Genomic DNA, 26,081 nt, shown 5'->3' on the forward strand with positions numbered 1-26,081 from the left:
GATACTGCCCATTAAAGTTACATGGAGTGTGGGCTATCAACCATCACTTAGGCTCTCAGAAGTAGATACTTTTTGAGTATAGTATTTGGAATATATACTACATTGACTATAGAATGAAGGCAATATGACCAGTTTTTTTTTTTCTTTTTTTTTTGAGACGGAGTTTAGCTCTGTCGCCCAGTCTGGAGTGCAGTGGCACGATCTCGGCTCACTGCAAACTTTGCCTCCCGGGTTCATGCCATTCTCCTGCCTCAGCCTCCCGAGTAGCTGGGACTGTAGGCTCCCGCCACCACACCTGGCTAATTTTTCGTATTTTTAGTAGAGACGGGGTTTCACCATGTTAGCCAGGGTGGTCTCCATCTCCTGACCTCGTGATCCGCCCGCCTCGGTCTCCCAAAGTGCTGGGTTTTTGTTTTTGACTTAAGAGCCTTGCTCTGTCGTCCAGGCTGAAGTGCAATGGTGCAATCTTGGCTTACTGCAACCTCTGCCTTCTAGGTTCCAGTGATTCTATTGCCTCAGCCACCCAAGTAGTTCGGATTACAGGCACGCGCCACCATGCCTGGCTAATTTTTGTATTTTTATTAGAGATGGGGTTTTGCCATATTGGCCAGGCTGTCCTCGAACTCCTGGCCTCATGATCTGCCTGCCCCCGCCTCCCAGAGGGCTGGGATTATAGGTAGGCCTCAGCCACTGTGCCCAGCCAATCTGGAGATGAAGTCTCACTGCTGTCCAGGCTAGAGTGCAGTGGCTTGATCTCCGCTCACTGCAACCTCTGCCGCCTGGGTTCAAGTGATTCTCCTGCCTCAGCCTCCCAAGTAGCTGGGATTACAGGCTCCTGCCACCGTGTCTGGCTAATTTTTGTATTTTTAGTAGAGACGGGGTTTCACCATCTTGGTCAGGCTGGTCTTGAACTCCTGACCTCGTGATCCACCCACCTTGGCCTCCCAAAGTGTTGGGATTACAGGTGTGAGCCAGTGGGCCCGGATCTGGTCAGTTCTTAAGTGATTCATGTAACTGGTCAGTAGAAGAAAAGGATTATAAATGATGCCATTCTGTAAGCTGCACTACTACCCAAAAAACATTGTTCTAAACTGTTCTGGAAATCTTACTATGCATTGTTTTGGAAAAACTTGCCAAGAAATTAAAAATGTTACTTCTCAAATTTTTTTCCTGTATGACTTTTTCATATAATTTTAGATGAATTAAAGCACCTAATTTTACTTTTTATATGCTTCTAAACTCTACAAGTGTCAGAAAATATGTGATTTCTCTCAAACCCCAGCTGTGTTACCTTCATGGTGCTACAAGATAGCTTTAAGCAGATTCTAATTTACTGGTTTACATTGTCAAAAACTGATGGCTGGCTTTAATTTGAAACAGAGGAATCATTCATTTTAGTTGCCAAGAATCATGAAGTTCATACTACTATCATTGGTATAATAAGATTTAATCGTAAAGTCAAGCTGTTGTCACTGGTATTAGTTATTCCAGTATTTAAATTATTTTACACAAAGGTTTTACTAAGTAAAGTTCTGCAGTTCTAAATTCCTTTTTTTGGGAATGTAAATGGAAAATAACTTTGAAACAGTTACCAAACTCATTTATTTAATTTGGGGCTATCTATGATGTTTCTTTTGCTAGGTTTGGAACTAGTTCTTGAGTCAACCCTTTAGTTGTTCTCTGCAGTTGTCAATAAATAAAAATTTTGAAGTCCCACTCAGTAAAACTAGTGTAAACATTCACATATTTAATAGTACCTTTAAAATAAGCATTACTACATTTAAAATGGTTCCAAAATGAATCTATAAATGGTAATATAAATTAAAAAATACGAACTTAAAGTAAATAAATTTAACGTTAGCTATGGTATAAATAATGGTAAATGTATAGTGTACCTTTGAGTCATTAAAATGTCTTAAAAGACAACAGCTTGTTACCAGAACATTAGAAACTATAGCCATGATTCTCAAGCGTTAACAATCTACATTTGATATTTTCTTGGCCACTGCATTCTTCAATGAATAATAATTTCCAGAATTCCATTCCATGTTGTTTTCCAATAGATCTTTTCAAACTCGATGTTGAATACATGGCTCTTTGCAGATGAATAAAACAAGTGCATTCAGTTTAGAGATCCATTTTGCGAAGGCTCATTCGACTGAAGGAATCTCTGGGGAAAAAAATGAGAGGACATAGTTACAAGAAAACAATTTTTGCATATACCTTTAAAATGTCTTACATGCTTTTTTTCTGCCAGTTACCTCAAAGTTTTGCCACCATTTCTTGCTAACTTCCAAGTTGGATACTCATCCTACATACTCTGCCTTACATATTTTGGCTTATAGATTTAGCTATAGAGTGTATTACAGTCACCACTTACTGGTCTTTTCATTTGTCCAGTTGATGCTGCAGATATTAGTAATAAACAAGACAAGGACTTAAGGGATAATGGGAGAGATTTCAGGAAAAGATTTGGGGTTTTTACATGGCAAAAGGCAGGTGTTCATTAAATTTTAAGTCTCAAACCAGCTGTTCTCAAACTTTGTCTCAGGTCCTTTTTACACTCTTAAAAATTATTGAGAACCCAGGAATCTTTTATGTGGGCTATATATGGATGTTTATCATATTAGAAATTAAAACTAAGAACATCTTAAGTTATTATTAAAATAACCCATTACATGTTACTATAAATAGCATTGCTTATTAAAAATGATTTGCAAGAAGCTTTAGGAGAGTGGTACTCTTACATGTAAGAGTGTGGCTTAATGCCTATGGTCTCACATCTGCTTCTATAGTCAATCTTTTCCAATGTCACATCTCAATCTGTAGAAATCTCCACTGTACCCTCACAAGAGAGTAAGTGAGAAAAGGCTAATATTTGGCATTAATATGAAATTAGTTTTGACTTAGGGAAATTCCTGAAAGGGTCTTAGGGACTCCCCTCTCATGGGTCCAGGATCCCTACTGCAAATATTCCTGATTTTGTAAACCAACAAAATTAAAAATTCAAATGCTAAAGAAAAATTTAAAACTTAAATTCTAATAAAGAGTGAAGGCAACGATACTCATCAGTTGGTTTCTTTTGCTTATCCTTCCTGCCATTAAGGTTAAGCCATGAGGCTTAATATCTCCAGGAAAGGAAAAGGCCAAGTACAAAGATCAATCACACTGGCTTCAAATCTCAAAGCTTACTTTGAAGGGAAACAGCAGTCTTGAAAGCTAGACACTGTTCATCAAGAAAAAGTTAGCCGGGCGCGGTGGCTCAAGCCTGTAATCCCAGCACTTTGGGAGGCTGAGACGGGCGGATCACAAGGTCAGGAGATCGAGACCATCCTGGCTAACATGGTGAAACCCCGTCTCTACTAAAAATACAAAAAACTAGCCGGGCGAGGTGGCGGGCGCCTGTAGTCCCAGCTACTCGGGAGGCTGAGGCAGGAGAATGGCATAAACCCGGGAGGCAGAGCTTGCAGTGAGCTGAGATCCGGCCACTGCACTCCAGCCTGGGCGACAGAGCGAGACTCCGTCTCAAAAAAAAAAAAAAAAAAAAAAAAAAAAGAAAAAGTTTTTTTCTAAATTCCACAAAACTGCCTACAAATATTAAGAACTGAAGCTTGGAGGATTGGCCAAAAAGTAGATCATAGAGGAAGGCAAAACTTGGATATTGTAAGGCAAACTTTTGGTCAGGAAGAATACAGTCTTTCCATGGAAAGGAATTTCCATGGAGATCTGAAGGAAGTGAGATGAGGATTAGGCCTATCTCAGGGACCCAGCACCCTGGCTCTCTGACCTGGTGGGTATAAGACTGTGAGAGGGGGAGTGGAAGCAGTAAGAAGGAAAAACTTCCAAAAAGACTGAAGGGGAAACCAAAAGTGGAGGAGAATAGTATGTTTCCCATTGGGAATTTTGAGAGGAAACCATCTTCAATACTTGTATGTAAATTTGATTTCACAATGCAAGAAAGTTTATTTTTTGCAGTTATTGTGTCCTTTCCAGAATTCTGGTGCTATAAAGTGAAATGTCAGGCACTGTCCTAGGAACTTCACATCTGTAATGTCATTTAATCTCCACAACAACCTCTTTAAGTTCTGTCTCATTATACAGAGAAGAAATCTAAAAAAATTATCTGCTTAAATAACAAATAACAGAACTAGGATTTAGTTGTAGAAAATTCCAACTTAATGACAGGACTTCATGTGGTGTCCCGGTTAATATGAGTACCAACTTTTTGATTCTCAAGTTATTTACCTTGTAGAATGATTATAGATGATACAGGTTGAATATCCCTAATCCAAAATTCTGAAATGTTCCAATATCAGAAACTTTTTAAGCACTGACATGATGCTCAAAGGAAATGCTCACTGCAGCATTTCAGATTTTTGGATTAGGGATACTCAACCAATAAGTGTAACACGAATATTCCAAAATCTGAAACCCCAAACACTTCTGGTCCCAAGCTTTTTGGATAACAGATGCTCAAGCTGTAAAAAGACTTATACTAGTTGAACATATTCTTTCAGAGGGAAGAATATCTAAAACCACTTAAAAATAAGCATACCTGTGGCAGGTGACAGGCAATACTGCCTTGTATAACTGAGGGATCTTTCTGTTGATCAGTGGCTGTAGGGCCTCTTTAAGGCGATGATAATTTCTCTCCAGTTCCCTTTGATACTCCTTTTGATCCGGCCCAATTAAGCTCTTATTTTTTCTTAAGGCATCTTCACACCTAGGAAAAACAGGATGTTATTAACAAATTACTTCTGGCATAGTTTGTGTGTTTAATGCCATACACACATACACAAAATATATATACCTATATATATGTGGGCTTGATGACACACAACATACATACATATGTCGGCCTAATCACACACACACACACACACACACAAAATATAGGCCAGGCACGGTGGCTCGCGGCTGTAATCCCAGCACTTTGGGAGGTCGAGGCAGGCGGACCACTTAAGCCCAGGAGTTCTGAGACCAACCTGGACAACATGGCAAAACCTCATCTCTACAAAAAAATGCAAAAATTAGCCAGGCATGGTGGTGCACTCTTGTAGTCCCAGCTATTTATGAGGCTGAGGTGGGAGGACACTTGAGCCCAGGAAGTGGAGAATGCAGTCAGCTGAGATTGTACCACTGCACTCCAGCCTGGGCAACAGAGTGGGACTCTCTCAAACTGTGTGTGTGTGTGTGTGTGTGCTGAGATTGTACCACTGCACTCCAGCCTGGGCAACAGGGTGGGACTGTCTCAAACGTGTGTGTGTGGGTGTGCCAAGATCGCACAACTGCACTCCAGCCTGGGCAACAGAGTGGGACTGTCTCAAACAAACGTGTGTGTGTGTGTATTTGCCATGATGAGGACATTTAGTTTTTTAGCTGTTAAATAATCTTTTGTTTTAGGTTTAAGGCGGGGAACAGATAATCAACTGAGTTCTTTTAAAATCTATTAAACATTTACTTCCAGTATCATTAAATTAAAAATTATCTGAAGGCATTTTTTTCACATCACCACTCGACTAGAAGCTCTTTCAGGGATGTAATCATGCTCATTTATGTGGCACCAATGTCATCTGGCACAGTGCTTTGCCTGTGTTCAAATATTTCTTAACTGAATGGATTTTTTTTTTTTTTTTTTGAGATGGAGTCTCACTCTGTAGCCCAGGCTGGAGTACAGTGGCATGATCTTGGCTCACTGCAACCTCTGCTTCCCGGGTTCAAGTGATTCTCCTACCTCAACCTCCTGAGTAACAGGGATTACAGGTACTCGCCACCAGGCCTGGCTAATGTTCCTTATTTTTAGTGGAAACAGGGTTTCACCATCTTAGCCAAGCTGGTCTCAAACTCCTGACCTCGTGATCCACCTGCCTTGGCCTCCCTAAGTGCTGGGATTATAGGCGTGAGCCACCGTGCCCGGCCAAATGAATAGATTTTGATGACAGTCCTTTATCCAAGTTATTCAAATATTTGAGAGAAGTATCTGGACCCTGACAGACAATGAAGGAAAGGATAATTACGAATAATATATTTCTATATATTTGTGGAATGCAACTAAAGTGATGCTTAGTAGAAAATGCATAGCCTCAAATGCTTATATTACAAGTCTAAAAATTAAGAGCTAAGCAACTTAAAGTATTAGGAAGGAAATAAAATTTTAAAATAGATTAGAGTATCAAAAATTGCAAAAGTTGGTTCTTTGAAAAAACTAAAAAAAAACAGTCTAAGCTCTGGCAAGATTAAATGAAAAAGGTCAAATATCCCCTAACAGAAATTTAAAATGTAACATAAAGTTAAATACAGCAGAAGTTTTAAAAGGCACAGAGGATATAATGTACTTTTTTTTTTTTTTTTTTTGAGACAAGAGTGGCTGCTCTGTCACCCAGGCTGGAGTGCAGTAGCATGATCTCTGCTCACTCCAACCTCTGACTCTTGGGTTCAAGTGATTCTTGTACTTAGCCACCTGAGTAGCTGGGACTACAGGCTCAGGTCACCACACCCAGCTAGTTTTTGTATATTTAGTAGAGATGGATTTTCTCCATGTTGGCCAAGCTGGTCTTGAACTTCTGGCCTCAAGTGATCTGCCTACCTCAGCCATCAAAAGTGTTGGAATTACAGGCAGTGAGCCGCCACAGCTGGCCAATAAAACTGTACAATTTAATACAAAAAAGCCCCCTGAATTTATATTAATTGATATTAATAGATTAATGTAGATTTTTTGCTAAATTATTAATAATCTGTTAATCTAGATTAATATAATTTAGCAAAACACACTCAATGAAGAAAATGTCAACAATCCTAAAATAAATAAATTGAAACAACTGTCACAAATCTATCTACAAAGAAAACACTAAATTCTACTAAACATTCTAGGGACCAATAAACCGAATGTAACAAAATTATTCCAGAGTATACAAAAAAACGATTCCAGAGTATAGGGGAAAAGAACTGTTCTTGAGGGGAGTTCCCAACTCATATTTCAAGGCTGGGATACCAAAACCTAGGGGGGACTATAAGAAAAACATTGTAATCCAAGCTCACCCATAAAAATAATTGCAGAACTTCCAAACAAAACGCAGTTGGCCCTCCCTATCTGTGGTTTCTGCATGCATGAATTAGACCAACCATGGATTGAAATAATAATTTAAAAGAACTGTGTTGAACATGTACAGACTTTTATCTTGTCATTATTTCCTGAACAATACAGTATTAACAACTATTTACATTATATACTAGGTATTTTAAGTAGTCTAAAAATGATTTAAAGTATACAGGAGGATGTACATAGGTTATATACAAATACACCATTTTATATAACATATTAAGCTCGTCTTCGGATTTGGTATCCACAGAAGGCATACTAATGGACAATTTTAGTTGGAAACTTGTGCCAGTGTATTGAACACACACTCCCCCAATTATTTTTATTTATTTATTTATTTATTTGAGACGGAGTCTTGCTCTGTCACCCAGGCTGGAGTGCAGTGGCGCGATCTCGGCCCCGGGTTCAGCCATTCTCCTGCCTCAGCCTCCCCAGCAGGTGGGACTACAGGCACATGCTGCCACACCTGGCTAATTTTTTTGTATTTTTAGTAGAGACAGGGTTTCACCGTGTTAGCCAGGATGGTCCTTGATCTCCTGACCTCGTGATCCGCATGCCTCGGCCTCCCAAAGTGCTGGGATTACAGATGTGATTTTTTTTTGAGACACGGTCTTGCTCTTTTGCCCAGGCTGAAGTGCAGTGGCACGATCTCAGCTCACTGCAGCTTTAATCTCCTGGGCTCAAGGGATCCTCCCACCTTAGCCTCCTAATTAGCTGAGACTACAGGCATGCACTATCATGCCCAGCTAATTTTTGTAGTTTTAGCAGAGATAGGGTTTTGTCATGTTGCCCACGCTGGTCTCAAACTTCTGAGCTCAAGCGATCTGCCTGCCTCAGCCTCCCAAAGTGCTGGGATTTATAGGCATAAGGTACCACACTGATCAAGTTTTTTAATCCCTGGAATAAAGGAAAAGTTGGGTTATAAAATCACTAAGTTTTTAGATTAAAAGATTAAAGGAGATGCAGAATAATAGCACTTGATAACAAACTTGTAAAACCTGTCATATTAAAAACTCTGCATAACTACAAATAGGTGGGTAGTCCTTTAACCTAATTAAAAACCTACAAAAAACCTGTAGCAAACATACTCAGTGGTGAAAACCCTTTTAGAGAAGGAACAAGAAAATGATGTCCTCTCTATTCCTAGTTAACACAGTACTGGACGTCCTAATTATCATTATAAGACAAGAAAAAGATTCTACAGATAAATTATTAGAATTAAGAAGTCTGATAAAATTCTCATGTAAAAGTAATATATAAAGTCTGGTAAAATTCTCATGTAAAAGTAATATACAAAGTCAACGCAGCTGGGCACAGAGGCTCACACCTGCAATCCCAGCACTTTGGCAGGCTGAGACCAGAGGACTGCTGGAGCCCAGGAGTGAGAGACCAGCCTGGGCAACATAGTGAGACCCTGTCACTACAAAGTAGTGGAAATCCCAACACCTTGGAAGGCTGAGGCGGGCAGATCACCTGAGGTCAGGAGTTTGAGACCAGCCTGACCAAGATGGAGAAACTGCATCTCTACTAAAAATACAAAATTGGCCAGGCATGGTGGCACATGCCTGTAATCCCAGCTACCTGGGAGGCTGAGGTAGAATTGCTTGAACCTGGGAGGTGGAGGTTGCTGTGAGCTGAGATCGCGCCATTGCACTCCAGCCTGGGCAACAAGAGCAAAACTCGTCTCAAAAAAAAAAACAAACTAATAAAATAATAAAAGCATTACATACTAAAGAATAAATTTTAAAATGTACAAGACCTCTACACAAAAAATTTAAACAGTATTAAGAAAACACTTAAAAGACCTAAGTAAATGGAAAAATATACCATATTCGTGGACTGATGTCAATTCTCTTCCAACTGATCTATAAATTCAGGTTATTTTTTGGGTGTATGGAGTGACAAATTGATTCTAAAATTTAAAATTTATATAAAAATGAAAACAGTCAAAAATAGTCCTTCAACAAAACAAGGTTGAGAGCTCCGCCACATGGCAAAGCTTATTATAAAGCGGCAGTAGTTGCCGTAGAGAGCATGACATTAGCTGAAAGAGAGATAAATAGACTACTGTAGGAGAATAAAGATCCCATAAAAATATGCACATAAACATGGGTGCTTAATTTATAATAGTGATGACACTGCAAACCAGAAAGAAAGAAATGTATAATAGTGATGACACTGCAAACCAGATTTCACCACAAACCTGTGAAAGTCTGCTTTTTAAATACATGGTTATGAGTCAGCTGGATATCCATAAGGGGGAAAAAAAACACTAAACCATATCTCATACCATATTCAACAAATGGCACTGAGATCATTATCAGTTATCAGTATGGACAATAATCAAACTGATCCTTACCTTGAACCATACACAAAAATCAATTGCAAATGGATTTTTTTTTTTTTTTAAGAGAGAGCGTCTCACTATGTAGACTTGAACTTCTGGCCTCAAGCCATCATTTTACTTTGGCCTCCTGTGTAGCTGGGACTACAGGCACTCACCACAGCATCCGGCTTTTGCAGGCACATCTTTTTTAAAGTAAAAAAAGCTTTTTTTTTTTTTTTTTTTGCCTCTCCCACTCTTTGTTTAACATATACTGATAAAGGAAAAGATTGAATCATTTGACTATGTTAAATTTAAGAACTTCTGTTTGTAGGAGAAAAATGACAAGTCTCAAATTCAGAGGAGATATTTGTGATATTAACAAATGATAAAGCGGCCGGGCGCGGTGGTTCAAGCCTGTAATCCCAGCACTTTGGGAGGCCAAGACGGGAGGATCATGAGGTCAGGAGATCGAGACCATCCTGGCTAACGCAGTGAAACCCCGTCTCTACTTAAAAAAAATACAAAAAACTAGCCAGGCGAGGTGGCGAGCGCCTGTAGTCCCAGCTACCTGGGAGGCTGAGGCAGGAGAATGGCGTGAATCCGGGAGGCGGAGCTTGCAGTGAGCTGAGATCCGGCCACTGCACTCCAGCCTGGGCAACAGAGCGAGACTCCGTCTCAAAAAAAACAAACAAACAAACAAATGATAAAGCATCCAGAACACACAAATACCCTTAGAAATCAGTAAGGAAAAGAATCCAATAGGAAAATGGCAAAAGACTTGAATATATAATTTTACAGAGGAGGAAAGAGAAATGGCTAACAGACACATGAACAGATATTCAACCTCTTTGGTAATCAGGGAAATGCAAATTTAATCCATGACTACCTATCATTTCACATCCACTAGTTGGTAAAAGTTACAATGTTAGATAATATCAAGTATTGGTGAAGTTATATAGTAATAGGAACTCAAATGCTACTAACGGGAATGTAAATTTGGTTTACACACTTTTGAAAAAAATGTGGCATCGTCTGATTGAGGATGAACCTATGAACCAACAACATTATTCTTAATTTTAAGCCCTAGAAAACCTCTTGTACATGTACGTCCAGAAATAGGTAGAGAGATATTTGAGTAGCACTCTTTGTAACTAAAAACAAAACAAAACAGGAAACAACCAAAATATCCATCAACAGAAGAATGCATAAATCATGGCATATTCATAAAATGGAATATGTAAAAATAAATTAAAGCAACATTTACTATAGATATATCTTACAAACACTGAAAACAGCAAGTCACAAAACATTGTATACACTGTTAAAGTTAAAAAAATGCAAAACAAAATACGTTATTTAGGGAACCATTTATGATAGAAATATAAAGACAAGAAAGGAAATGATAAATAAAAATTCAGGATACTGGTTACTCCCGAAGGAATGGAGGGAAATGGTATCAGATAAATATACATAGGGAGGGGATCTCAAAGTCATGGTCATACTTGGTTTTTGTTTTTTTTTTTTTTCAGACGGAGTCTTGCTCTTCGCCCAGGCTGGAGTACTGGAGTGCAGTGGCGTGATCTCGGCTCACTGCAAGCTCCGCCTCCTGGGTTCACGCCATTCTCCTGTCTCAGCCTCCCGAGTAGCTGGGACTACAGGCGCCAGCCACTATGCTCGGCTAAGTTTTTCTATTTTTTGGTAGAGACGGGGTTTCACCGTGTTAGCCAGGATGGTCTTGATCTCCTGACCTAGTGATTCGCCCTCCTCGGCCTCCCAGAGTGCTGGGATTACAGGCGTGAGCCACCGTGCCTGGCCCATACTTGGTTTCTTAGGCTGGGTGGTAGACACATGACTTTTTTCTTCCTATTCTTTAATAGCAAATGTTATAAATATTATTTTCAATCTATTCAAGATTTAATGAAAAACGTTTTAAAAAAACAAAACCTCAAAACAAAAAGTAAACATATGGAAAAGTGCTTACTGTTTTTAGTAACAAAAGCAATTTTTTTTTTTTTTTTGCTGGAGTCTCACTCTGTCACCCAGTCTGGAGTACAGTGGTGTGATCTCGGCGCACTGCAATCTCTGCCTCCCGGGTCCAAGGGAGTCTCCTGCCTCAGCCTCCCAAGTAGCTAGGATTACAGGCACATGTCACCAAACCCAGCTAATTCTTGTATTTTTAGTAGAGATGGGCTTTTGCCATGTTGGCCACGCTGGTCTCGAACTCCTGACCTCAGGTGATCCACCCGCCTCGGCCTCCCAAAGTGCTGGTATTACAGGCCTGAGCCACCATGCCCAGCCGTCAGTCTGTTTTAAATGGTGCCTCAATTTGCTTTTATTGGCTGGGCGCAGTGGCTCATGCCTGTAATCCCAGCACTTCAGGAGGCTGAGGCAAGTGGATCACCTGAGATCAGGAGTTTGAGACCAGCCTGGCCAACATGGTGAAACCCCATCTCTACTAAAAATACAAAAATTAGCTGGGCGTGGTGGTGCGTGCCTGTAAACCCAGCTACTCAGGAGGCTGAGGAAGGAGAATCGCTTGAGCCCGGGAGGCAGGGGTTGCAGTGAGCCAACATCACGCCACTGCACTCCAGCCTGGCTGACAGAGGGAAAATCCATCCCCACAAACAAAAACAAAAACACACTGACCCAAAAAAAAAAAAAAAAAAAAAAAAAATTCCTATTTAAATGCAAGGTGTATTGGGACTAGTAAATGTGCACTGTTGGCACTGTTAATACAGCTGACCATTTAACAACATAGTTTGCAACTGTGAAAGTCTGCTTATATGTGGATTTTTTCCAATGAATATAATTCTTTGGAGATTTGTGAAAAACCTTGAAGACAAATTGTGTAGCTGAGAAAAATTTTAAAAAGAAAAAGATGTCATGAATGCATAAAGCATATGAAGATACTAGCCTATTATTTACTACCATAAAATATATACAAAACTTACCCACATAAACAGGGACCCTGCATGGCACCATTTGTAGTAGAGAAAAATGTAAACAAATGTAAAGAAACATTATTAAGTCACAACTGAAAAAAACTGCAGTACATACTGCACTACTGCCATAATTTTGTAGCCACCTCTTGTTGCTACTGTGATTAGCTCAAATGTATCTGCTTAAAATGCCATGTGATGCTACTCATCTCCAGGTGAGCAGTTGTTGCTTCAGTAAATTATACATCACAGTAAAGAGTGATTTCTCATAGTTCTTGTGTATATTTTATTGTGTTTAGTGCAACCATAAACTTTGAATAATCCATGAGGCCTACATAAAGTGCCAATAGTGATGCTGGAAGTGCTTCCAAGAAGCAGAGAAAAGTTATGACATTACAGGAAAGAGGTGAATTGCTTGGTATTATAGATTGAGATTTGCAGCTACAGCTGCCCACCATCTCAAGACATATGAATCCAGTGTAAAGACCACTGTAAAAAAAAGAAAAGGAAATTTGTAAGCCAGTAGGCATGAAAACCTTGCACTCTTTGTGAAATACCGCTTTTTTGTTGTTGTTGTTGTTTGTTTGTTTTTTTGAGATGGAGTCTTGCTCTGTTATCCAGGCTGCAGTGCAGTGGCACGATCTCGGCTCACTGCAACCTCTGCCACCCAGTTTCAAGCGATTTTCCTGCCTCAGCCTCTGGAGTAGCTGGGATTACAGGTGTGTGCCACCACACCTGGCTAATTTTTGTATTTTTAGTAGAGATGGGGTTTCAGCATCTTGACCAGGCTAGTCTTGAACTCCTGACCTCATGATCCACCCATCTTGGCCTCCCAAAGTGCTGGGATTACAGGTGTGAGCCATTGCACCCAGCCTAGAAATACCATTTTATCTCATATTGAAAATGCAGCTTTTATGTGGGTACAGGATTGCTGTAAGGAAAGTATACCTGTAGACTAATGATGTGAGAAAAAGTGAAGTCATTACAAGACAAGGCAAAGGGAAGGTAAAGGATCTAAAACTGGAGAATTTAATGCCAGCAAAGGATAGTTTGATAATTTTAGAAAGAGGTTTGACTTTTTAAAATGCCAAGAGATAGGAGAGGCAGTTTCTACTGACCATGCAGCAGCTTCTGCCAACCAAGAGGCAGCAGACAAGCTCCCAGATACCATTACAAAAATCACTGAAGAAGGGGAATATTTGCCTGAACAGGTTTTTTTTTTTGGTGGTGGTTGTTTTTCTGAACAGATTTTTAATGCAGATAAAAGTGCCCTATTTAGAAAAAAAAAAAAAAAGCAACAATGGACATTTGTTAGTAAAAAAGAGAAGTGAGCACGAGGATTTAAGGCAAAAAGGGTTAGGCTAACTCTACTGTTTTGTACAAATGCAGTCAGGTTTATAATCAAGACTGCCCTTACTTATAAAGCTGCTAACCCCTGAACCTTGAAGGGAACAGGTAAAAGCCAGCTGCCAGTATTCTGGCTGAACAATGAAAAGTTCTAGATGAGAACCCATTTTATGGATTGGCTTTATGGGTGCTTTGTCCATGAAGTCAGGAAGTATCTTATTAGTTAAGGGAATGCCCTTTAAAGTTCTTTTGATATTGGACATTGCATCTGGCCACCCAGAACCCCGAGTTTAACACCAAAGGTCTTGAAGTGGTCTACCTGCCCCTGTAAAAACAACATCTAGGCCGGGCACTGTGGCTCACGCCTGTAATCCAAGTACTTTGGGAGGCCGAGGCGGGTGGATCGTCTGAGGTCAGGAGTCAGGGACAAGCCTGACCAACATGGCAAAACCCCATACACAAAAATTAGCCAGGTTTGGAGGTGGGCATCTATAATCCCAGCAACTCAGGAGGCTGAGGCTCGAGAATCGCTTGAACCTGGGAGGCGGAGACTGCAGTGAGCTGAGATGGCGTCACTGCACTCCAGCCTTGGTGACAGAGCGAGATTCTGTCTCAAAAAAACAAAACAAAACAAAACAAAAAACTAACAACAACAACAACAAAATACATTTCTAATTCAGCTTCTAGATCTAGGGTCTTAAGGACCTATAAGGCTCATTATACATGGTACTTTATATTAATAGAAAGGAGTATCAGCGCTATGGAAGAGAACTCTGATAGAACATCACAAGTCTGGAAGGTTTATACCACTGAAAATGTCACCACTGTTTACAGAGAAAGCCATCAGGCCCAAGACAATCAATTCCTGCTGGAGAAAACTGTGTCCAGAGGTTATGCATAACTTCACAGGATTTACAACAGGGCCAATCAAAGAAATCATGAAACAGTTGTAGATATGGCTTAAAAGGTGGAACATGAAGGGTTTTAAGACATGGATCATGGAGAAATTCAAGAGCTAATAGAAACTATACCAGAGGAATTAACAGAAGATGACTTGATGGAGATGAGTGCTTCTGAACCACTGCCAGAAAATAAGGCAGAAAACATGGAAGCAGCAGTGCCAGAAAACAAATTGACATGAGACAATCTGGCACAAGAGTTTCAATAACCTAAGACTGCTTCTGACTTCTTTTACAATATGGACTCTTTATGATAAGGGCGCAGAAACTAAGGCAAATGGTGGAAGAACCACATGGAAACATTTTTAGAAAAATGAAAAAGCAAAAATATCAGACAGAAATTGTGATATCCATACAGATGGATTCAAAGCTGAATTCTACCAGACATTCAAAGAAGAATTAGTACCAATCCTATTGACACTATTCCACAAGACAGATAAAGAGATAATTCTTCCTAAATCATTCTAAGAAGCCAGTAGCACCCTAATACCAAAACCAGCAAAAGACATAACAAAAAAAGAAAACCACAGACCAATATCCCTGATAAACATAGATGCAAAAATCTTTAACAAAATTCTAGCTAACCAAATCCAACAGCATATCAAAAAGATAGTCCACCATGATCAAGTGGGTTTCATGCCAGGGATGCAGGGATGGTTTAACATACATGAGTCAATAAATGTGACACACCACAAAAACAGAATTAAAAATCACATGATCATCTCAACAGATGCAGAAAAAGCAATTGACAAAATTCAGCACCCCTTTATGGTTAAAAGCATCAGCAAAATTGGCATACAAGGGACATAACTCAATGTAATAAAAGTCATCTATGACAAATCCACAGCCAACATAATACTGAATGGGGAAAAGGTGAAAGTATTCCCTCTGAGAACTGGAACAAGACAAGGATGTCCACTCTCACCACTTCTCCTCAACACAGTACTGGAAGTCCTAGCCAGAGCAATCAGACAAGAGAAAGAAATAAAGTGCATCCAAATCGGTAAAGATGAAGTCAAGTTGTTGCTGCTTGCTGATATAATTGTGTACCTAGAAAACCCTAAAGACTCCTCCAAAAAGCTCCTATAACTGATAAATAAATTTAGCAAAATTTCAGGATACAAAATTAATATACATTAATTAGTAGCTCTGTTATACAACAACAGCAACCAAGCTGAGAATCAAATCAAGAACTCAACCCCTTTTATAATAGTTGCAAAAAAACAAAAAACAAAAAACAAAAAACCTCAAAAAACTTAGGAATATAACCTATCCAAGGAGGTGAAAGACCTCTACAAGGAAAACTACAAAGCATTGCTGAACTAAATCACAGACGACACTAACAAATGGAAACACATCCCATGTTCGTGGATGGGTAGAATCAATTTTGTGAAAATGACCACACTGCCAAAAGCAAACTACAAATTCAATGCAATTCCCATCAAAATACCACCATCATTCTTCATAGACCTAGAAAAACAATCCTAAAATTCACATGGAACCAAAAAAGAGCCCACATAGCCAAAGCAAGACTAAGCAAAAAAAGAACAAATTTGGAGGCATCACATTACCTGATTTCAAACTATACTATAAGGTCATAGTCACCAAAACAGCATGGTACTGGTATAAAAATAGGCACATAGACCAATGGAACAGAATAGAGAAGCCAGAAATAAACCCAAATACAGCCAACTGATCTTTGACAAAATCATAAAGTGGGGAAAGAACACCCTTTTCAACAAATGATGCTGGGATAATTGGCAAGCCATATGTAGGAGAATGAAACTGGATCCTCATCTCCCAACTTATACAAATCCACTCAAGATGGATCAAGGACTTACATCTAAGACCTGAAACTATACTAGAAGATAACTTCAGAAAAAGCCCTTCTAGACATTGGTTTAGGCAAAGATTTCATGACCAAGAACTCAAAAGCAAATGCGATAAAAACAAAGATAAATAGGTAGGACTTAATTAAACTAAAGAGCTTTTGTATGGCAAAAGGAACAGTCAGCAGAGTAAACAAGACAACCCACAGAGTGGGAGAAAATCTTCACAATCTATACCTCTGACAAAGGACTAATATCCAGAATCTACAATGAACTCACAAACAAATTAGCAAGAAAAAAACAAACAATTCCATCAAAAAGTAGGCTAAGGACATGAACAGACAATTCCCAAAAGAATATATACAAATGGCCAACATATGAAAAAATGCTCAACGTCACTAACGATCAGGCAAATGCAAATCAAAACCACAATGCAATATCACCTTACTCCCACAAGAATGGCCATAACCAAAAAAAAAAAAAAAAAAAGATACTGGTGTGGATGCAGTGAAAAGGGAATACTTCTGCACTGTTGGTGGGAATGTAAACTAGTACAACCTCTATGGAAAACAGTGTGGAGATTCCTTAAAGAACTAAAAGTAGAACTACCATTTATTTGATCCAGCAGTCCCACTACTGGGTATCTACTCAGAAGAAGTCATTACATGAAAAAGATACTTGCACATGCATGTTTATAGCAGCACAATTTGCAATAGCAAAAATGTGGAACTGGCCCAAATGCCCATCAATCAATGAATAAAGAAGCTATGGTGTATACATATGATGGAATATTACTCAGCCATAAAAAGGAATGAGTAAATGGCATTTGCAGCAACCTGTATGGGATTAAAGATTATTTATTCTAAGTGAAGTAACTCAGGAATGAGAAAACCAAACATTGTATGTTCTCACTCATTAAGCAGGAGCTAAGCTATGAGGATGCAAAGGCGTAACAATGATACAGTGGACTTTGGGGACTTGGTGGGAAAGGGTGGGAAGGGATGAGGGATAAAAGACTGGGATGAGGGATAAAAGACTATCAACTGGGTTTAGTGTATACTGCTCGGGTGATGGGTACACCAAAATCTCACAAATCACTACTAAAGAACTTACTCCACTTTGGGAGGCCGAGGCAGGCGGATCACAAGGTCAGGAGTTCAAGACCAGCCTGACCAACATGATGAAACTCTGTCCCTACTAAAAATAAAAAAATTAGCCGCGCATGGTGGTGGACACCTGTAATCCCAACTACTCAGGAGGCTGAGGCAGAAGAATTGCTTGAACCCGGGAGGCAGAAAGTGCAGTGAGCCAAGATTGCACCACCGCACTCCAGCTTGGGCAACACAGCGAGACTCTGTCTCAAACAAAACAAAACAAAAAACAAAACAAAACAAAACAAAAAAAACTTACTCATGTAACCAAATACCATCTGTTCCCCAAAAACCTACGGAAATTAAAAAAAAAAATTATGTCTGTAAAGTTATACTGAGTGTGCTTGCCTCTTCTGCCTCCCCTGATACCTCCTCCACCTCTTCTGCCTCTGCCACTCTTTAGATAGCAAGATCAACCCCACTTCTTCCTCCTCCTCCTCCACAGACTCCTCAACATGAAGGCAAGGAGGATGAAGCCCTTTATGATGATCCACTTCCACTTAGGAAGAGTAAAATACATTTTCTCTTCTTTATGATTTTCGTTTTTTTTTTTTGAGATGGAGTCTTGCTCTGTCACCCAGGCTACAATGCAGTGGTGTGATCTTGGCTCACTGCAGACTCCGTCTCCCGGGTTCAAGTGATTCTCCTGCCTCAGTCTCCCGAGTAGCTGGGATTACAGATGCCCACCACTGTGCCCAGCTAATTTTTGTATTTTTTATTAGAGACGGGGTTTCACCATCTTGGCCAGGCTGGTCTCGAACTCCTGACCTCATGATTCACCCACCTTGGCCTCCCAGAGTGCTGGGATTACAGGCATGAGCCACCGTGCCTGGCCTTCTTTATGATTTTCTTAATAACATTTTCTTTTCTCTAGCTTACTTTATTGTAAGACGACAGCATGTAATATATATAACATACAAACTATGTACCTAATGACTATATTATCAGTAAGGTTTCCAGTCAATAGCAGGCTATTAGTTAAGTTTTGGGGGGGGGTCAAAAGTTTACACGGGTTTTCAGCTGTACAAGGGATTGGCACCCCAACCTCTGTGCTGTTCAAGGTCAACTGTACTTAGACACTTTTTAGAATGTACTACATATTGTGAGCCAATAAAAATGTTCATGTAGGCTGGGCATGGTGGCTCTTCCCTGTAATCCTAGTACTTGGGGAGGCTGAGGTGGGAGGATCGCTTGAGGCCAAGAGTTCGAGACTAGCCAGGGCAACATAGCAAGACTTCATCTCTACCAAAACCCCCCATCCAACCAAACATAACCAGGCATGGTGGTGCATACCATAAGGCTGAGGTAGGAGGATCCCTTGAGCCCAGGAGTTCGAGGCTGCAGTGAGCTGTGATTGTGTCACTGCACTACAGAGTCTGGGTGACAAAGTGAGACCTTGTCTCTAAAACAAAAAATGTTCAGGTACTGTGCCTCAGTCATCTCATGCTGGAAATTTTAATTTAACAAAAGAAAAAGATACATTGTAGTATAAACTATACCACATTCAAATTCAATTTAATTCTAGTATATTAATTTTAGGAAATAACGTAACCATTAGAATTATAATTTAAACTCTAATTAAAAAATAAGAATTTAAGATTATAAGTATATTATGACTACAGTATATTAATTTGAAGAATATAACCACTAGAATAACAGTTTAAACTTTAATTGAAAAATAATTTAAGATTATACATATGACTATTATAAAATACATATGCATAAAGGCATACTATTTAGTTACCATACTGAATGGTAACACCAAAAATTAAAAATGTAGTATTGCCTATAACTCCTTTGTAAGGTTTATATTATGTAGTTTTTGTTGCTGTTGTTCCGTTTTTTTTTTATTTGTTTGTTTTAGACGGAGTCTTGCTCTGTTGCCCAGGCTGGAGTGCAGTGGCATGATCTCGGCTCTCTGTAACCTCCACCTTCCGGGTTCAAGCAATTCTCCCTGCCTCAGCCTCCCAAGTAGCTGGGATTATAGGTGCCCACCATCACACCTGGGTAATTTTTGTATTTTTTAGTAGAGAGGGGTTTCACCATGTGGGCCAGGCTGGTCTTGAACTCCTGACCGCCCGCCTCGGCCTCCTGAAGTGCTGGAATTACAGGCGTGAGCCACTCATGCCCGACCTCTTGTTTGTTTTTTGCAATATAAAAGGAGAAAACCTCCTCTACAGACAGCAACACTTAAGGAGACCTGTTGACTACAGGAATTCATTATAGTAAATGTATACAAAAGGAGGACATTTAAGAATTGTAGTCATGGTAAAATATTCCAAAAACAAAAGCAAGAAACAAAGCACCTGATTGTCTGTTACTAAATGTCTATGACCTAAAGAAGTATGTACTGTTCCATAATCATCTGGCTTACAAAGATGGTAGGGTGTATTTTGTTGTTGTTTTCTTAAACCTCCCAAATAATAAAATTAACACCAGAAATCAGTCAATTCTAAAAGCAGGAAACAGGTTTCTTTCTTTTACTATCATAGTTCACCTGCTGAATTACTTGCTTTCCTTCTGAGAGTCTAGAATTTTGGTACATGTCAGACAGAGGGTGCCTACATGACCAGACCCTGATAAAAACCTTTGGCACTGAGTCTCTAATAAGGTTCCCACATTTCACACCTGCTGTCACAACTCATTGCTGAAGGAATTAAGTAAGTCCTATGTGACTTGACTGGCAGAGGACCCTTTGAAGCTTGCTCCTGGTTTCCTCCAGATTTCACTCCACACACTTTTTCCCTTTGCTGACTTTACTTGGTATTCTTTCAGTGCAATAAATCACAGGCACCAGTAGTATAACTATATGCTAAGTCCTGTGAGTCCTCCTAGCAAATCACTGAAATTGGGGACAGTCTTGGGGACTGACACACCCATAAATTATTTCACCTAATCTGCACAGCTTCCCTATAGATAAAGTAGATATCATTATCCTTACTTTATAGATTAGAAAATGCAGGATCATAGAAATTAAGTGACCTGGAAAAGCACAATCAATGATAAGGTCAGGATCTGAACCCAAGTTTTTTGCTCCCAAGTTTACTGCTTGGAAGTTCCCTCGGGGTAAGGAAGCAGAAACTCAAATATTGAAGATTCACAATAAATAGTAGCTTTTAAGATAAATGGTCTAATAGTAGTTTCAAGTTAATAAAATTTCCTGAGCCTTGGCTTTTCTAATTTTTAAAATTAAATATACAGCACTATGGAGTATGGTAGGGTTGTGGGAGAGGGGAATAAGTATATGCTATTAAAGAATAGTAAATTCTACACAGATTACTTATTATTGTCAACCACTTTTCTGTTTCTTTTTTTTCTCTCTCTTTCTGACACAGGCTCCTGCTCTGTCACCCAGGCTGCAGTGCAGGTACAATCATAGTTTACTACAGCCTCCAACTCCTAGCTCAAGCGACTCTCCTGTCTCAGCCTCCTGAGTAGTTGACACTACAGGTACACAACCTACACTTGGCTAATTTTTAAATATTTTTCGTAGAGAGGGGGTCTTGCTTTGTTTTCCAGGCTGGTCTCAAACTCCTGGCCTCAAATTATTCTTCTGCCTCAGCCTCCCAAAGTGCTGAGATTACAGGTGTAAGCCACTGTGCCTGGCCTATTTTTTCTTTTCAATAGTTCCTTAAGGCCCTTATGTCATACTGTGGTATTGGACAGTCTCAATTTGAAGATCTTGATGCAGAAAGCCTTGAATACCTTTTAGTAAAATCTTTAAAGCAGAGTCGCAGTTTATTATGATGTCTGAAGAGCTTTGGGTCACTAGGTATTTCAGATAGAAAAACCTGGGCAACTTCCAAAGGCCCCTGCAAAATAAGAAAATAAAACAAGAAGTGTTTTTTGTTTTTTTTTTTGTTATCTCTAAAATCACAGAGACAGAATTTACTCAAATGATTTTTCTTAGCACTGACATGGCTACATTTAAGCTTAATACATATGTGCCTACGCCTATATTAAAACTCCACAGACAGACTGTTTCAGTATTTTCTAATTTCATTCTACATTCTTATCTACTGCAATTAACTTCTTATTAGTTTATTCTTCAAAGAAACAGAACAGGAACTCAAGGACTGACTACTGTGTTCATTAATGTATTTTGCTTTGTATTTTTCACATTTTAAAATGGATCCTGGATGTAAAAGTTGTCAAGCTACTACATTTGCCAGTCCACTGATTATCAGAGTTGATTTTGCTAAAACAGCTTCCCTCAGTATTCCAAAGGTGCTCCGGACATTGTGTTAAAGAAGATATCTTTTGTAAGCTACATCATTTGCAGATAAAACCTTAAAATCAAGCATGTTTCTAGGAGGTAAAGGTCTTAAGGTATTTATTTCAGTTTTGGTGGGGCATTTTTTGGCTTTGTTCCTTTAATCTGAAAAGTAGTTGAGACATGGTAAAGGAAATCTTACTTGAAGCCTTTCTGAATTTTCCCTTATCACGGAATATTCCTAAGACTGGGGCCATGCCTAAAATCATCAACAAGATAATTTTAATGAACCAATCACAAAGACTAATGGGGATGGCTTCTAATCTGCATATGACAAAAGAACAGTAATTTATTGTGTCACTATATTCTTCAAATTAAAAAAAATGATTCCATATCACTTATTTAATCCTCACAACTTATTGTAAAGGAGATCTGGGGAAGGTAAGTAACATCAGGGAGAACCTAACATAGTAGAGGTTCACATATATGTGCACAGCTCTGAAAACGAGTCTTTGTTTTAAAGATCACAGTCTTTTAGTACAAGCTTTTTAAGGAAATATTATTTTAAGTGAATTGATTCCTTCTTAATAGAATATATAAGAACGCATAGATAGAAAAATATAGGCAGTAGAGAAGGTAGATGCTTTTCATTTGACTTAACAGTTATTTGTGATCTGAAATTATCCCAAATCATATTTACAGCTTAAATCATACAGTGCTAGCAAAAAGCACTAACCTGATTCACTGTTGTGCCTACAGATCCCTGGAGTACCATCTGAAGCATTTTGGGGTCTGCAGGATCCTGATGTGTTGCAAATGCCAACTCCTGTGTCTTTTTCTGCATATCCTCAATAGCAACTTCAATTGGTGTTAAGATGATCTGAGTAAAAGAGCATCTGTTAAATTGGTGTACTGACTGAATACTATTTAATGAACTTTATGTATAATCAACTGAAATTAGAAAAAAAAATCAATTGTAAACTTTTATGTAACAATAAAATTCCAAACTTGGATCCCCAAATGAAAAAAAAAAAAAAAATCAACCTTTTAAAGAAAAAGCTGGGGGTGAATTAGGATCTTAGAAAAGAAGTAAAAAATTAAGGACTCAAAAATGGGTAAAGTTCTAATATGTTATGGTGTAAGGGATGGTACATATCTTCTGGTACATCTAAGTTGTTGTTACATGGCTTGAATATATTTGCTTCACTAATGCTGTTTGCTCATTTATGGACTTACCTCTTCTTTGTGAGTGACATTGACCCTTGTTTTAATATAAGGAAAGGCATGAGATGTAGTCAGAATGGTTTTCCTTTTGAATTGTTCATGAAGTTCCCCATGGGCACGGCCATCTAAAGTAAAGGGTGTACAGTACATGAATCGGCGAAGATTATAATTTTTGTCAAAATAGGTGATTCTGTCCTTCATCTCATATGTGTCAAAGTATGGCTCCACATAGGTAATCTGAATATACGCCTAGGAAAGAAAAAAGTCCTTCATTTCTTCACTGTTAAGTCATCATTTAGTCTTTCTTAAAATTGCACAGAGGATCTCAAAGAGATGCCTACATGTCATCATAGTCGAATCAACTATACCTTGTTAGGATCTAATTTACACTTGTCTACAGGATTAGAGTCTTTGATTACTTCAACCACATCCTCTCCAAATCTTTCTCCATAAAATCCCTACAATAAAGAAAAAGAAACATTTTATATGAAGTTAAAGAGATTGGGAAATAGAGAAGGCCTGAGGGTGACTCCTGAGCAAAATTAGGAGAATTAGTGCATTCTGTACAATCATATCAATAATTAAAACATGATTTAGGCTTATAAAAATTATACTAGCTTATAAATTAGCATGGTCTCGGTCCATATTTATTTGACATTATTCCCATCCACAAACTTTAAATAACACAAAATATCAGAAAACAACAATTTTCTCCAATAAAAACACAGGATTCCACAAGAAGTCCTCAAGAGAAACAAAAGGGAACAGAAAGCAAAGACAAAAGAAACTCATTATTGTTGATGTATAAAAATCTTAGTTTTACTGAGTTTGTTGTGGCTTGCTTTTTACAGACCATGGGTCAATGAATAAACATCCATTTTTAGGAACTATTTTTTTAATCCCAGAATTTTCAAATAAAAGCATTAACCTGTTGAAGTTCATATAGGTTTACATTTTGAAAAGGCAACCTTAGGTCAAGAATATAGTGACTATTCCACATGACACTGAGTAGCAGCGTGGGCAAAGGATGAAGCTATTCAAAAGGAAAAATCGAATTTGAATATTCAAAGGAGAAACCCCACTGCTCTCCCAAAGGTGATTTTTATAATTGAGTAAGTTTGATAAATACAGTCTCAATTAATATTTCCCAAGACTTACACCTAACCTCTTGAAAAATAAAAAGTAACAGTTTGAGCCAATTTATGTCAGTTTGGCCAGAGAAGTCACCAATAGGAATATAACATCAAGAAATTAACATCAGTGAGAATAAAAACAAGCCTAGAGTACTACTTCTCCAACTGCTTTGTGAATAGAAATCGCCTGGGATCTTGTTAAAATGCAGACTTTGATTCAGAAGGGCTGGGGTGGGGTCTGAGGTTCTGCAGCTCAAACAATCTCCCAGGTGATCCCAATGTTTCTGGTCCATCCACTATACTTTGAGTAACAAAAACAGAGAAAGGTTGGAAAGAACAACTATAACAGAAAAAAACTGGTTAGCCCAGTAAATATGAAACTCAATCATTTATGGTGAAAATTAAGAAGTTATAAAGGTTAAAGGAAGTGTTTTTAAGGTGTGATTTCAGGCTTTTACATTCTAAAGATATCTCACCAGGAACCAGTTAAGCCAAAGAGATAATATGCTTGGGTCAGAAATTTCTTGGGGTTCTGGTTCTAGTTGAATTATTACCTACTCTTTTTCAACAAAATGTGGGATTATACTATATATTTCTCCATAAGTCGCAGTAATTCTGAAGGATACAGGGGTTTCCAAAATATGTGTGAAAATAGTCTCAAAAAATAAACAGTATTACTATTTTATAGCTGCCATAAAAGATTTGAAAGAGTATTATTGTAACTATTAAAAATCCTTATTCTCTAACAGAGTAGTTTATTTGGCAAGATCTGGCTTATTAAATGATTAGATCTGGATCTGAAAGTCTAATCATCAGAGAGAATACAAACTAAAGATGACATTTTATGAACCACCACAGCATTCACCTCCAATCTGTGAGATATCTCTGCAAGTTTGGTTATTGCAGGCTCCTTGTAAACAAATTCTTGTTCATCCAAATCCCCGAACTTGGTTCCATAAAAACCAACACGAAAATAGGTGCCAAACATCCGCTTACCATCCTAGGTTTAGGAAAATGAAGAAACTTTAATATGAAATCTTCCTGTTTTTCACATTATGTTTAGATTGTTACAGCATAAAATTTCCAAAACATTGCAAAAAGTTTTAATTCAAAATTAGAATATTTTAAATGAAGGTTTAAACAAAATAAAGTCTTTCTTTTTTCATTATTTCTAACAAATAACTATGTAAATAGGGCTACTAACAAGTGACTAAATCGCATATAATATTTTTCAGAGTTTGTATGAAGTGCCTGTATCACATTGGTCTATGTTTTTAAAATCTATATAATTGAGGCCGGGCGCGGTGGCTCAAGCCTGTAATCCCAGCACTTTGGGAGGCCGAGACGGGTGGATCACGAGGTCAGGAGATCGAGACCATCCTGGCTAACACGGTGAAACCCCGTCTCTACTAAAAAATACAAAAAACTAGCCGGGCGAAGTGGCGGGCGCCTGTAGTCCCAGCTACTTGGGAGGCTGAGGCAGGAGAATGGCGTAAACCCGGGAGGCAGAGCTTGCAGTGAGCTGAGATCCGGCCACTGCACTCCAGCCTGGGCGACAGAGCAAGACTCCGTCTCAAAAAAAAAAAAAAAACACAATTATAAAATAAAATCTATATAATTGAGATAAATTAACTCATTTTTCTTATTGCAAGAAAAGATGCTTGATATAACATAAACTGTCTTAATTGTGCTGATACTAGAGCATACTAGATCAAATTAATTAAACAACACTTACATATTTTTAAATTAGCATTAGCCTTTATATAACCTCTTTACAAATATTAAATGAGATTGTGTAAGTTAGGAGTCAAAGATAGCACCTGGCATAGAGCAGACAATGTAAATGTCAAGACCCTCCAGA

At 38.6% G+C, this 26,081-nt stretch overlaps 1 protein-coding gene across 6 annotated transcripts in view; it reads right to left on the bottom strand.

Moving 5' to 3' along the window:
* Positions 1-1,431: 1,431 nt before the first annotated feature.
* The window catches only part of DOCK7 (dedicator of cytokinesis 7), a 245,196-nt gene continuing 220,546 nt past the window's right edge, over positions 1,432-26,081 (bottom strand). For 2 of the 6 annotated variants that reach the window (XM_025373022.1, XM_025372819.1), the window contains 7 exons: positions 25,086-25,220; positions 23,456-23,545; positions 23,100-23,336; positions 22,600-22,743; positions 21,356-21,462; positions 4,556-4,723; positions 1,432-2,170 (listed from right to left, as the gene is read on the bottom strand). In XM_025373022.1, coding sequence (XP_025228807.1) covers positions 2,128-2,170; positions 4,556-4,723; positions 21,356-21,462; positions 22,600-22,743; positions 23,100-23,336; positions 23,456-23,545; positions 25,086-25,220 — 924 coding nt within the window. In that variant the 3' untranslated portion in view covers positions 1,432-2,127. The remainder of the gene's footprint in view (positions 2,171-4,555; positions 4,724-21,355; positions 21,463-22,599; positions 22,744-23,099; positions 23,337-23,455; positions 23,546-25,085; positions 25,221-26,081) is intronic. The other 4 variants (XM_025372964.1, XM_025372899.1, XM_025372690.1 and 1 more) reach the window with 3 other exon arrangements.

This window comes from Theropithecus gelada, chromosome 1 (genome assembly GCF_003255815.1).
Source record: "Theropithecus gelada isolate Dixy chromosome 1, Tgel_1.0, whole genome shotgun sequence".
Classification (NCBI taxonomy): Eukaryota; Metazoa; Chordata; class Mammalia; order Primates; family Cercopithecidae; genus Theropithecus; species Theropithecus gelada.